The following is a 12,438-nucleotide window of genomic DNA, read 5'->3' as shown; positions in this document are numbered from 1 at the left end:
AACTAAGGTAAAATATAGTAGTAGTAGATAGGTGAAAATACAGGGCGTGCGCATGGTAGTGTAGTGGTTAGCATTGCTGCCTCCTAGTGAAAGGGTCCTGGGGTTGCTTGTAGCCTCACTGTCTGGCACCGTCAAGTTAAGGTGCTCTCCCTGTGCTCTACAGGTTTTTTTTCCCCACTTCCAAAATACACGCTTACATGCCATTTCATTGAAATGTATCTGACTTTATTAAACTAAAACACGGGGATGTTTCAATACATGATTAAATTGTGTATTATATCGCAAAAAAAAAAACAACAAATCCCTACTTACACACCACATTCAACAGCAAAGGTACAATTTAGCTATTTTTGGCTTTTTGCTTCTGTGAATTTGTGTAGTTCTTTGATTCTGACCTTCGGCAGAGTCCTAGGATTTTATTTTGAAGTTTATTTTTATCTTCAATTAATTTCCCTGGGACATTAACTTTTAAATTAGTATGAATTTAAGAAAAATGTCATTAGATCCATCCTTGACTGATCATGTAGATTGTGTTATTTTGGTAGTTATTTTAAGAATGTAATGCTGGGTGATATACAGCAAACTAGAAGAAACTACTATAAAAACGCAATGCTAGGTAATATACTAAAAACTATAATAAATGTCTATGAAGCACAGTGAATTTGTCCTTGAGGTTTATTACTTATTTCTTTCTTTACTGGAGAAAATAAAAAACGTGTTCTTGTTTTCTGAAGAAGTGGGCAACAGAAGCAAAAAAGATCCTCCAGAGACTGTTCGGATGTTTGCAGTGTCACTAAAGACACCGATGAAAGAGACAATAAGAATGCTAGAAGCACCCGAACAACAGCTCCCAAAATCACACAAGCCAGAATCTGCAACCAAAACACTGACAGCTGACTGATTATCTTTAGATAATGTAATACTATTCGCACTTAAATAACCTGAAACAACAATTCTTCTTACCTGCACGTGAGGGGAAGTTAACAGTGCATTCAATTCCAGTCCATCCTTTTGCTGGCTTGATCGGACTATTGCCTGAACCTAAGGAGAAATATTTTTACAGGTCACTTTCCAGGTGAAATGGCCTGCCATATACTGCCCATTACATATTCTAACATTACTCACTACCTAAAAAGTTTGTAAAAGTGCACTTAATTTACTTATTTTAAAACAAAATTACACTCATTCATTCTAGAAAGTGGTAATTCACCTTCCTAGTGAATTAACTTGCTTAAGACACAGGGTGCAAACACATACATTTTCACCTACACATACTTTATAGAGCTGCACAATGGAGGGCCTCGGCACTAAGACCCACAACAAAATTTGGAAAGAAGAAGTGTGTATAATTCGACAGATTAATTTGGTATTTGATTTGTGCATGCATGACCAGTGGGAGACTACAGGGACCTGAAAGGAGTAAAGTTAGAGCAAACTGAGAGGCAGAAGACATTTGTCAGTACATAACCAAACGTTACTTCCTTTACATATGGCTTTCTTAGAAATGCACACACTGAAGACAGAAAGACAATATAGCTCTTGTCAGTATTACTTATCAGAATGAATAAACCTTTCTCCATGCCATGAAAAATACCAACACATTGTAGTCAAAGGCCACAAACCTCTTCTAGAGCAATTTATTCACTATTATACTGAAACTGTATGGTCTCTCCTTCACGTGGGAGAGACCAGCAATCTGAATCTTTGTCATACTGTCCTTTCTTGAAAGCAGAATTTTAATCTTGAGAGAAAATTTATTCCTTTTTTTAATGGATAAAAACCTAAGTAATGAACACGACCTTTGAAAAGCTTGTCACTCTTATGTTGTGGGATTTGACTTGGCCTACTGTTGAATTAATTTAAATATTTTTATGAAGAAAAATTACTTCAACCCCTGATTTGTTCACAAAGAGGGGTAATGTCAACTTGACACAGTATGCCTTTTTCCACAAAAAAATAGTTTTACTAATTTTATTAGTAAAATGAAAGTAATTGTAAAATTAAAATCTGCAAATGTAATAAGAGAACACATCAGTGCTGTAAAGATAAAAATCTTGCTTCTTATTTGTATTTAAATATAGCTTAGGAACTTCACAATTGGAGCAAAAAAGTAGTTCTACAAGCTACAAGATGGTTTGGACAATATGGACACCCCACATTTTCCACATCACTTGATGTCTAGATTATTCTAAGGTAACATGGCTTTAGAGTCAGTACAGAGGTGTTTAATCTGAACAGAAGTGACCAGCCTTCACAAATCCCTTGACAAACCAGGTCAGATAGGCTCAGGGAGTGATGATCTCTGCATGACAAAACAGACTCTGATAATTATAGGGCCTTCGAAACTAAGCATATAAAGATGGTTTTGCATACGGATTTGCATTCATGACATACCCTCTCAATTCAGCCTACTTATCTCTCACGGGAATTCCAGTTCACAAAGATCATTCCTGAGCAGCAGGGTCCCGCACATTCAATGAAGTAGCAGCCCAGGAGTCTCAGGAATGCTGCCATATTCATTCCCAGTTTTATTCAGCAACTCCTTTCTTCTGGAAGCCTTCTTCCAGCACTGAACAGACTCAACTGATATTTCGGCCACAATCCAGCCAGTCACCAGCCAAAAAAGTCGGTTCTACAAATTTATATATTTCTTAAAAGAGATCGGATCACTTTATTGGCCATATACAATTGCTTGCATTAGGAATTTGTCTTTTTGCATACCCAAGCTTGCTCTTCATGAGACACACAGATGGAGAGAGAGAAGCCTGGGGTCAGAGCGCAGGGTCAGCCATTTATACGGCGCCCCTGGAGCAGCTGGGGTTAAGGGCCTTGCTCAGGGGCCAAATGGAGTAGGATTCCTCTGCTGGCCGCAGGATTTGAACCGGCAACCTTCCAACCACAGGCGCAGATCCTTAACCATAGTGCCACCGCTACACCCTAAAATGACTTTGCTTTTAACATTCACCAAGGGTGGGGCAAACTTAACTGATTAAAAAGCTCCATCTTTAATAATTCAGATACAAATTAATCTGTTTTCTTGCTGCGTTTGTGAGTAAAGGATGAGACTGCACAGAGAAAGACATTTAGGAAACATCAGTGACAAAGAAGCCTTCTCACTCCTACAGTGAAAGTTGTTTTTTTTCCCCCCAACCAAGAAAGGCTTGAATAAATCCTGACATTCAGTATGTAGTATTTGGCAATTGTTTAACAGTCACTGGTGGGTAATTTCACAAAATAAAACATGTTTCTAAGGCAACAAAACTTTAGCTATGGTTACTTCTCTCAGCTTCAGGAAAAGGTCTTAGGTCTTAAGAATTACTTGCCGTGCAGGCTTCAAATACTGTACAGCACCTTTGATTAGCAATGAGAAGAGAGTGCAAACTCCTCCTGAGCTGAATTCTGGTCCTTTGCATGTCAACATGAGCTCAAGACCTGCAATTGAATGCACCAGAAGTTTTATTTTCAAAATATGCAACCAAAAAACAACTACCAGATTTTATACCTGGTGAGTCTTTGCAAGAACAGTATCCCCAAATGATTTTGAGTCTTACAGCTGAGCTGTATCTAAACATGAAGAAAACAACAAAACTACTGTGCTGAGAGAAAAGCACGATGTTTTTTTTCCCAAATAACTACATTGGTTTTCTTAGCCCCTGTGTGTTATTGAAACATCTTTGCTCCTATCAGAGTATCTATACTGAGCATCAAAAGAAAATGGTCTCTCTAAGGATGTTTTTCAAAAATTAAGGTACACAAACCCTTCTGCAACACAGGTTTGCTCAGCATGGACTGGATTTTACATACAAAAAAAAAATCAGTGGTAAAAAAATCTGTCCAATGCAAAATATTTGACTATACAAGGTAATAAAATTTAGTATTCCAACTCTTCTGTGCAATTACACATCATCCTCTCTATTAACCTCGTGCCCACTGTTACCATCAAAAGTTCGGCAAAGTCAATACTGTTTTTTTTCTATTTTAACACTTTCGCTTAGGTTAATATGCTTACAAAGCAGCATAGCACCAAAACACAAGATATGTGAAAGTGTTAAGAAGGAAACTAAAAGATTTTAGTGGAAAAGGTCAAGATTTTGGATAGAGGTATGAGTGTACTCGGCTTTCACCACTGAAAGGTGTTTAATAAAAATGAAATTTAAGAAGGTAAAAATTATGCTCTTAGTGTAACTTTTATTTTTACTTCATACAATTACACAGTTCAGTATAAATAGGAACATTTGTGCGTACTGTGTAGGTAGCAATTGGTGACTTCACACTGCAGTGTTCAAATATCCCTATTTTTTACATAAGTTTTTACATTTCTCCAATACAGATTTGTACACTGGTCTGGAGGAACATAACCCATGTGTTGGATGTTACATGCATTTATATAATGAACAGTTATAGCTGACCCTGAAATACTCAAGAGACTGCTGCGTAAGAACTATCAACTACTACGTAATTGGACACAGGTAATACAGGTCATTTAACCTCTGTGAATCAAGCCTAAGGGTAACTTTTTGCCCACTGTGCAAAGCTGAGTTTAGGGGGCAATCACTTTTTCACACAGGGCCATGTAGGTTTTTTTTTCCCTTAATAATAAAAACCTTCATTTAAAAACTGCATTTTGTGTTTACTTGTGTTATCTTTGTCTAATATTTCAATTTGTTTGATGATCTGAAACATTTCAGTGTGACAAACATGCAAAAAAATAAGAAATCAGGAAGGGGGCAAACACTTCTTCACACCACTGTATATCATTTTAGTTAGGTTCTATTTATCACTACCATAGCCTTAGCAATAAATATATAAGAAATGTAAGCCTGTAATTACACACACGCTGGACAAACACACAGTGCTTGATCCACCCACCCACACCCTGGTACGCCTTGCAGAATTGGTCCTCACACTGAACGCATTCTCTTTCAATAATCTTTTTTACCAGTAGGTTAGTGGAGTCACCATGGGCACCAGAATGGGACCCAGCTATGCCAATATTTTTGTCGGCTGGGTAGAAGAACGCTTCTTCGCTTCCTACACTGGCTATGTCCCTGACCTCTACAAACGATATATTGATGACTGTGTTGGTGCCGCCACATGCTCCAACGACCAGCTTGAGTGCTTCTTGCACCATTTCACCAACTTCCACCCGTCCCTCAAATATACGGTCAACATATCTTCCACTACTCTTCCGTTTCTAGTCATCAACTGCTCCATTAACTACCCTCAACTGTCAACATAGGTTTATTACAAACCCACGGATTCACACAGCTATCTCCTGTACAGCTCATTTCACCCCAAACACACTAAAAACTCTCTCCCTTTTTCACAGTTCCTTTGGCTTCGATTATGCAGCGATGACATCGACTTCGAGAACCAAGCCCTCAAAGCGTACTTTTTCATCAACAGAGGATACCCCAGCAGTGTTACTTGACAGGGCCCTTGCCCGAGCCAAAAACACCCCTCGGACATCAACCCATTCAGGAACTCCCACCATAACAACCGCATTCCTTTGGTGCTTCCCTACCACCCTAACACACTTCCTATCCCCAGGACTATTAATGACAACTTTTCCATCCTACAGGATGATCCCTCCATTGGGGCCCTCTTTTCTGCCTGCCCCATCATCTCATATCGCCAATCACCTAATCTGCGCAACCTTCTTGTTCACAGCTCCCTTGACCGCCCTCAGCAACCATCCACACCAGGCACTTTCCCTTGCAACAGAGCTCGCTGTATCACCTGCAAGTACACATCCAACACCACACTCATTCAAGGCCCCTCAGGACAATTCCAGATCACCCAGATGGCATCTTGTACCTCCAGCAACCTTATTTACTGTATCTCTTGCAGTAAATGCCCAGCCATCTACATTGGAGAAACAGGAAGGAGACTCAGAGACCGCTTCAGAGAACACATCACGGCTGTGAAGATTAAAGATGTCTCCAAACCCATTGTTTCTCATTTCACCTCTGACGGCCACGGCCACGACCACTCTAATCTCTCCGTCTGTGTTCTCAAAGACGGTTTTCCGAACTCATACATCAGAAAGACTACCTAAACCAAAATTATCCTGCAGCTAGGATCACACCCTCCCCCTTCTCTTAACGATAGACTACTTTTCTAAATTTTCTCCATTCATTGAAAGTTTCATTTCACACCTCTCTGCACCTATTCTGACTTCACACCTCTTGATTGGCATATCTTTCTGTCCCCTGCTCCCGCCTCTCACTCCTCCTCCCTCCCAGCCTTTGTTCTCTCGCTACATTAACTTTGCCTACTGCCTTGTCTCTCTCACACCTGAAGAAGGCTCCACGGCCGAAATGTTGTGTATTCTTTCTTCTTTTTTTCAGCATCGAATAAACCTATTACTTATAATTACTTTGTTCAGCTTTACCGTCCTTTTTATTAATAGATTAGCAAGTCATTTCAGTCAACAGGTACAACCTGTGCTGCATCACTGTTTGAAGAGTCATGTTAGTGGTAACAGACTGGGAGGGACGCAAATAGCTTTTTTGAAGGTTAATATGAGCTTCAACTATACAGAAATACAACTATATTGACTACAAGGTCAGTGCTGTGTTTCACTGCCTGTGTGGCCAACCCAGCACCTATGACCCTGTGATTAAGCACAAGTGAATGAGGACAATGACACCACAATATCTTAAAGTTTCTGTACACTTCGAGGATGTTTGTGGCACTATTGAAATGCTGAACAGTAACAAGCAGATAGGAGACTTTCTGGAAGACAACCCAATGGTACTTCCTGTCAGCAAGCGGAATGGAAATATGAAAACAGCAATCTTTGAGGGCAACAGTAGTAAACCAGGCACTGGGCGATATAGCCAGCTGCTGAATGGTTAGCAACCTGAAACTGATTCACCTGTTTGAAGTTCAAAATCAACTTTAGACCCTTGTACAATTTAGGCACCAGGAAATACATGAAGTTAAAATTGATCCGAGTATTAAGTCTTTGTGCTCTTGAGGGGCCACGGAACTTTATGTCATCTACCCCTGGAACAAAGGTAAAGCAGCAATATGTGTTATATGTTAGGCAACACAGCTGAATGAGTAGGGAGGGGACTCAAAATCAGGAACCGGTGGAGGCTGATAACATGTATACATACCATTTCTCTCAAGAACAGATACAACAAATTTAAAAACATGGTAAAATGTAAAATGAATTAACTGAAAAACAGTAAGATTCTAGAATTTCTAGAGGAAGTAATTAAACCAAATCAAAAGAGCACTGCTTGCCATACATCTTGGGCATGACACAAAACTATTTGTGAAACTAAAAACAAATCAATTAACTCATTCAATTAAAGAGGAGCCACAGAGCTATTTTTACATTTTAGGGTTATAATGAATCAGTAAGGATGAGTGCATTTTAAACAATGAAATTTCCAAGTACACGGTAATGTGTACAACCTCCAATTTACATCACAAAAGAGACTAAGTTTAAGTGCCATATATAATCCTACTCCGTTGAGCACCTTGCAAAGCCCTTAACCCCAACTGCTCCAGGAGCACTGTATAAATGGCTGACCCTCTGCTCTGACCCCAAGCTTCTCTCCCTGTCTGTGTGTCTCATGGAGAGCAAATTAGGGTATGCAAAAAGAAAATTTCCTAATACAAGAAATTGTATATGGCCAATAAAGAGATCTTTAAAAAAAACCCTGAAAAAACAGTGGTTTGCCCTTAGTTCTGCCTACTAGGATACAACCTAGTTTATACATTTGTTTGGAAGGCATGCAGGTAATAGACAGTGGGATGGTGAGGTAACAGATCACATTATTATTTTGTATTGGTAGACACTGGCAAATAAAGTAGAACTCAATATGTGATACGTGAGGGCTGAATGTTAAGTAATATAAAGCATGAACATTGTAATTGCATATATAAAATGTTTCAATTTAAAATGTATACTAAAAAGAACCCAGTTACCATTATTTTAATTAATAGTGCAATTTTGACTCTCAAAGCAGTTTTCTATTCAGAATCCAAACCTGAACACTCACTTGAGAATTGGAAATATTTGTCCTTTGCAGTTTTCTTGAGATCAAAAAGGTTAACATTTTTTGCTGTTCTTCTCACCAACTTTCTTCAAGCATGATGGCTTCAAGGTTACTGAATAAGAAAAACTTGTAAATTTAGTGATCTTGGGAGCTACAGTTGGCATTCACCACCTGTGACTTTAATTGCACTGAACAGCCAAAGCTATGTGCATGGACTATTTCCAAACAAGTTACAGGATTTTCTTTTTCTGTCCTCGATGAAATAATCCTGGCTTTCCTCCACCCTGACACTTGCAGGGAGATTTTCTTATTTAACGGATTTACTAAGAATGATCCTTTAAGACAGTTGAACTTAGTACAGATGAAGGCTCAAAGTAAAGCAATGATTAACCATTTAGAAATGTAAAAGATTCCCAAAGAGATTATTTCTGAAGGACAAGTTTATAAAGTTTGCTTCACCTCACCATCTTGTTTTGTGAAAAAGGTAATATACACTAGGATCCGAACTGCAAAATCTAAAACATTTAAACTGTCTAAAAGGGACTTTCTAATAAGCTTCCTGAACTATGTGTGAGATACTTTATTTTAAAGTTGCTTGCTTTGTAGTACTTTGGGGTGCTAGGCCATTAGAGATAGAGGTATTGTTTATATGAGAGCATGAAAAAAATAATTAAGAAGAGGACAAACAATGGGATTTCATGGGTTTACCTCTGGACACCTTGGACTATGATGGGAAGAAGTACACCCTTCTGATCAAGCTACATATGCATCCCTCTGTTCCAATTACTGATGAATCTCTAAACAAGTACTTCAGCTTGAACCAAAACAATGAGGACACAGAACGTGGACGACTGAACAAGTGCTGCCATTTTAAATTTGCGTACTTCTCTCACTTTGTTGTTACTTCCTCCCGCTTCCCTTCTATACTAATTAAGATAAAATTCTCTTTGTTAGCTTACTGAGGCAAATAAATAGGAGGCTTAATTGAAGTACAGCAAAACAGAAGTAAAAACATGTCGGTGTGAACAGAAATTAAAGGAATGAAGGAGCTGAAAGTGAAAACAAAAGGAAAATGATTCCAGCTACAGTACACAGATGAATTCATTTGAGGGCTAACCAGATGCAATTACACAAACTCTAGTAATGAAGAAAAGCAATTACAATAACATGTCTGGCTGTGAAAATGTAAAGAAGGTGTTGAACTCTAGTCAGACCCTGTTGTTAATAGTCTACACCTAAGAAAACCTAAAACTGCTGTGTAATAGGAGATTTATTCATTTCGGTGGCATAATGACAGCTTCTCAATGAAATACTTTTTTGTGCTGAAGATGGCAACATTAAAATGCCATTCACATTTATGTTCTTTTTAAACAGACAACTAATGCTCATAAAAACAAAAATGCATCTTGTGCATGCATTTCTGTTAGTAATTTAATCAATAAGCAACATTTCTCACCATCTACCCTGTTAAGCAGCTTTGGGATAATTGATGATTGATGACCCTTGATGTTTTTTGGAATCTGTGATTCAGTTTTTTGCCGATTCAAGATTCTCCAATGCAGAGATTTTTAAATTTGAGGCCTTTGAAAATTCTATATATATTAGTATTTAAAGACCAGTAAATAAATGAGTGAATTTATAACACACATTGGTCACAGCATAAACTAGAAGAGTGATGCAACCGTCACTGACAAAACTGCAAACTCATAGGTTCCTAGCAAGTCATAAGGGAAGCTGCTGCATATTAAATAACACATTCAGCCAACTATATCACTAAAGACCCAATTCAGACTCGCAGTGACAATATCTATAGTAATTGTTTTATATTTTTCAGAGAATTCTTCACAACAAGTTGGTCACAGAGTTTTTTATAGAAAGATGCACAACAGATGTTATGCACAGAGACAGCAGACCATTTGGTACACGGTAGAAAAAAGCAGACTCATTGTGGATTCAATGCACATTGGTTGCCTCCCTTCCATAAGTCTTTTGAGTTCCAGACACAAGTCAAGATCCAGACTGTGGTTCAGCCCTTAGATATTTCATCTGGGATGTCACAGATGGTACAAAAACCTGTCTTACATCTGGAGTCTGACATCCTATCCTGGACCTGTCACAAAGAGCTTAATCTGTTCTCTGAATAAGACCCTATGTGGTGTGTATACACTGCCATTTTAAAATCATATATAAAGAAACCTTAAGGCAGGTCTGCACAGAACAAATTTACTTTGCTTCTGGAACCAGAGGTCAAATTACATTAGAAACAATGCTTTAATGCTTAAATTACTAACTTGAAGCATCTTAATATAAGATGCTGTTGCATGGGATGCAATTTCAATTTTACAACAGGAATACATTTATTCAAACAGACACTATGTCTGTTGCTGAAGTAGAAGTCAGTTGTCAGATTATAATTTTCTTTTTATTTACTAGAGATTGGAGATAACCACAGCAGGATCTTGAGAATGAAGTCTATTCTATTTAGATCACAAAACAATATTGATTTAATAAATGAGTCATTACATTACCAATGAATGTTACAGTGTGAAATCTCCACATACTTAACCACACATTTAATGTATTTAAATACTGAAAGTATAATATATTTATGTTACTACAGTTACGTAAAATAATGTATATAAACATACCACACAGAATATGTTAATTACAATTAAATAAGATTGATGACTGGGCAAGGGACAATCTGAAGGGCAGAGGAAGGCCTGTTTAAAAGACACTGGCTACAGTGATTGTGTTTATTTGGCATGTTGTCATTGTGTTGTTACAATGAACAGTTTAAACTGACAGGTATAAAAGTTTACTTCTTAATTTAAGTGTAGTCTTAAAGACCACATAAGGACAGGAAAGGAAATAAAAACAATCAATTTACAGTTAGCCCACATTCCAATAATGTAGACTACCTATTTACTGGAGAGTTTACTGCACAGCAGCCCCAAATACAGCATGACTAAAATCTTCCATGTACATATTCCACTTAGGGAGGGGAGGATAATTAAATTTACTAAGTCAATTAATTCTTAAGTCTGCCATATTTCCAAAAGTCTAACAACTGGTAGACAAAATATCTCCATTAGACACATTGGACATTTCAATGCAATAGTTTTAAAAAGAAAGAAAACAGTTTCCAGGCTTGACAGCCTGTGAAGAACGTACTTCACAAAAGTCACTTGATTATACCCAATTTTCAGTTTTCATAGTATTTTTCATGGTTGCTATTCTGACCTGTGCCCAGCCTTAGATGCTGGCTGATATCTGATTTCTGGGTTAATTCCAAAATATATGTTTAGCATAAAAGCATTAGAGTAGATTAGAGATAAAACTTTTTAACAGGAAGGCAGGAGGAATGATTTCCTGACCAAAGGGGTCACAGGACTGATGTACTTCCCTACCCCACAGAGGTCCTTGACGGAACTGAGCTGCACCTCAGAGCTCCATCACTAAGCAGCCATTGAGATACAGCATAATGAAAAGGAAATTCTGGGAATACCAGCGCACCAGAGGAGACTATGTATGACTGCACAGCAACTGTGCTGTGGCTTCTGAATTTAGCCTACCTACACAACTGATAAAAACTGAAACATTTTCAATCCATGTATCTTCTAACTGCTTCATCAAATTCAGGTTCACAGAGGAGCAGGAGCCTATCCCAGTAAGCAACAGGCAGAAGACAGGGCATACCCTGGATGGGAAGCCAGTGCATCGCAGGATTCACAGACCTAGATGCACACATTCAAATTAGGGACAATTTTCACAGAAGCCAATTAATCTACTAGCATGTCTTTGTACTGTGGAGGGAAAAGGTAGCATCTGGAGGAACATACAAGCAACATGCATATAGGACTCCGGGTCCAAAAATGAACCCAGGGCCCAAGAGTTGCGAGGCAGCAGTGTTAACTACAGCGCCACCATGCCTCTCTGAAACATTTTCGTATTCATGTTTTTAGAGAGAACAGATTTTAAAGCTAGAGGACTGAAAATAAAATAAATAAGGTGCTAAATAAAAGTCAAGAGCAGCTACAAACCTCCTGTGATAAGTCCTGTGCGTTGGACGTCAGCGGGAAGGGTGGACTAGGCTTGTTCATGTGCAATGCTACTGCATTGTGGATTTGGAAGGCATTCTGGAAATCGGTCTTCTGGATCAGCTGCAGCACCACTGAGATGTCCTCCTGGCTCTGCGAGTCAGACAGACTGTACTGGATGTGCTTGAGAGATGCGAGGAGATCTTCCAGGTCTGCAAAACAAATGCAGACAGTAAGCATATCAGCATCTGTCAAAACCCTTTCCAGGGCCTTCATCTGCATGCTCATTGTTAAGTATATAAAGATTTGAAGATGTTTGCATTTCCAATGACCCTGAACACAGACCACATCCAAAAATGTCAAAGTTAATGCTAAGGTACTGT

General features: G+C 38.5%; 1 protein-coding gene and 1 pseudogene across 2 annotated transcripts in view; one reads left to right on the top strand and one right to left on the bottom strand.

Moving 5' to 3' along the window:
* pals1a (protein associated with LIN7 1, MAGUK p55 family member a) overlaps positions 1-12,438 on the bottom strand; it is a 78,106-nt gene that overhangs the window by 23,099 nt on the left and 42,569 nt on the right. The window contains exons 3-4 of one of the 2 annotated variants that reach the window (XM_088925321.1): positions 12,059-12,267; positions 964-1,041 (exon numbers count right to left, since the gene is read on the bottom strand). In XM_088925321.1, coding sequence (XP_088781447.1) covers positions 964-1,041; positions 12,059-12,267 — 287 coding nt within the window. The remainder of the gene's footprint in view (positions 1-963; positions 1,042-12,058; positions 12,268-12,438) is intronic. The other variant, XM_088925322.1, reaches the window with a different exon arrangement.
* On the top strand, positions 4,147-5,927 carry LOC148828470 (uncharacterized; annotated as a pseudogene).

The sequence above is a fragment of the Atractosteus spatula genome, chromosome 9 (assembly GCF_055471065.1).
Source record: "Atractosteus spatula isolate fAtrSpa1 chromosome 9, fAtrSpa1.hap1, whole genome shotgun sequence".
NCBI classification, from domain to species: Eukaryota; Metazoa; Chordata; class Actinopteri; order Semionotiformes; family Lepisosteidae; genus Atractosteus; species Atractosteus spatula.
The sequence above is the reverse complement of the archived record's forward strand: the minus strand, read 5'-3'. Positions and strand labels throughout refer to the sequence as shown.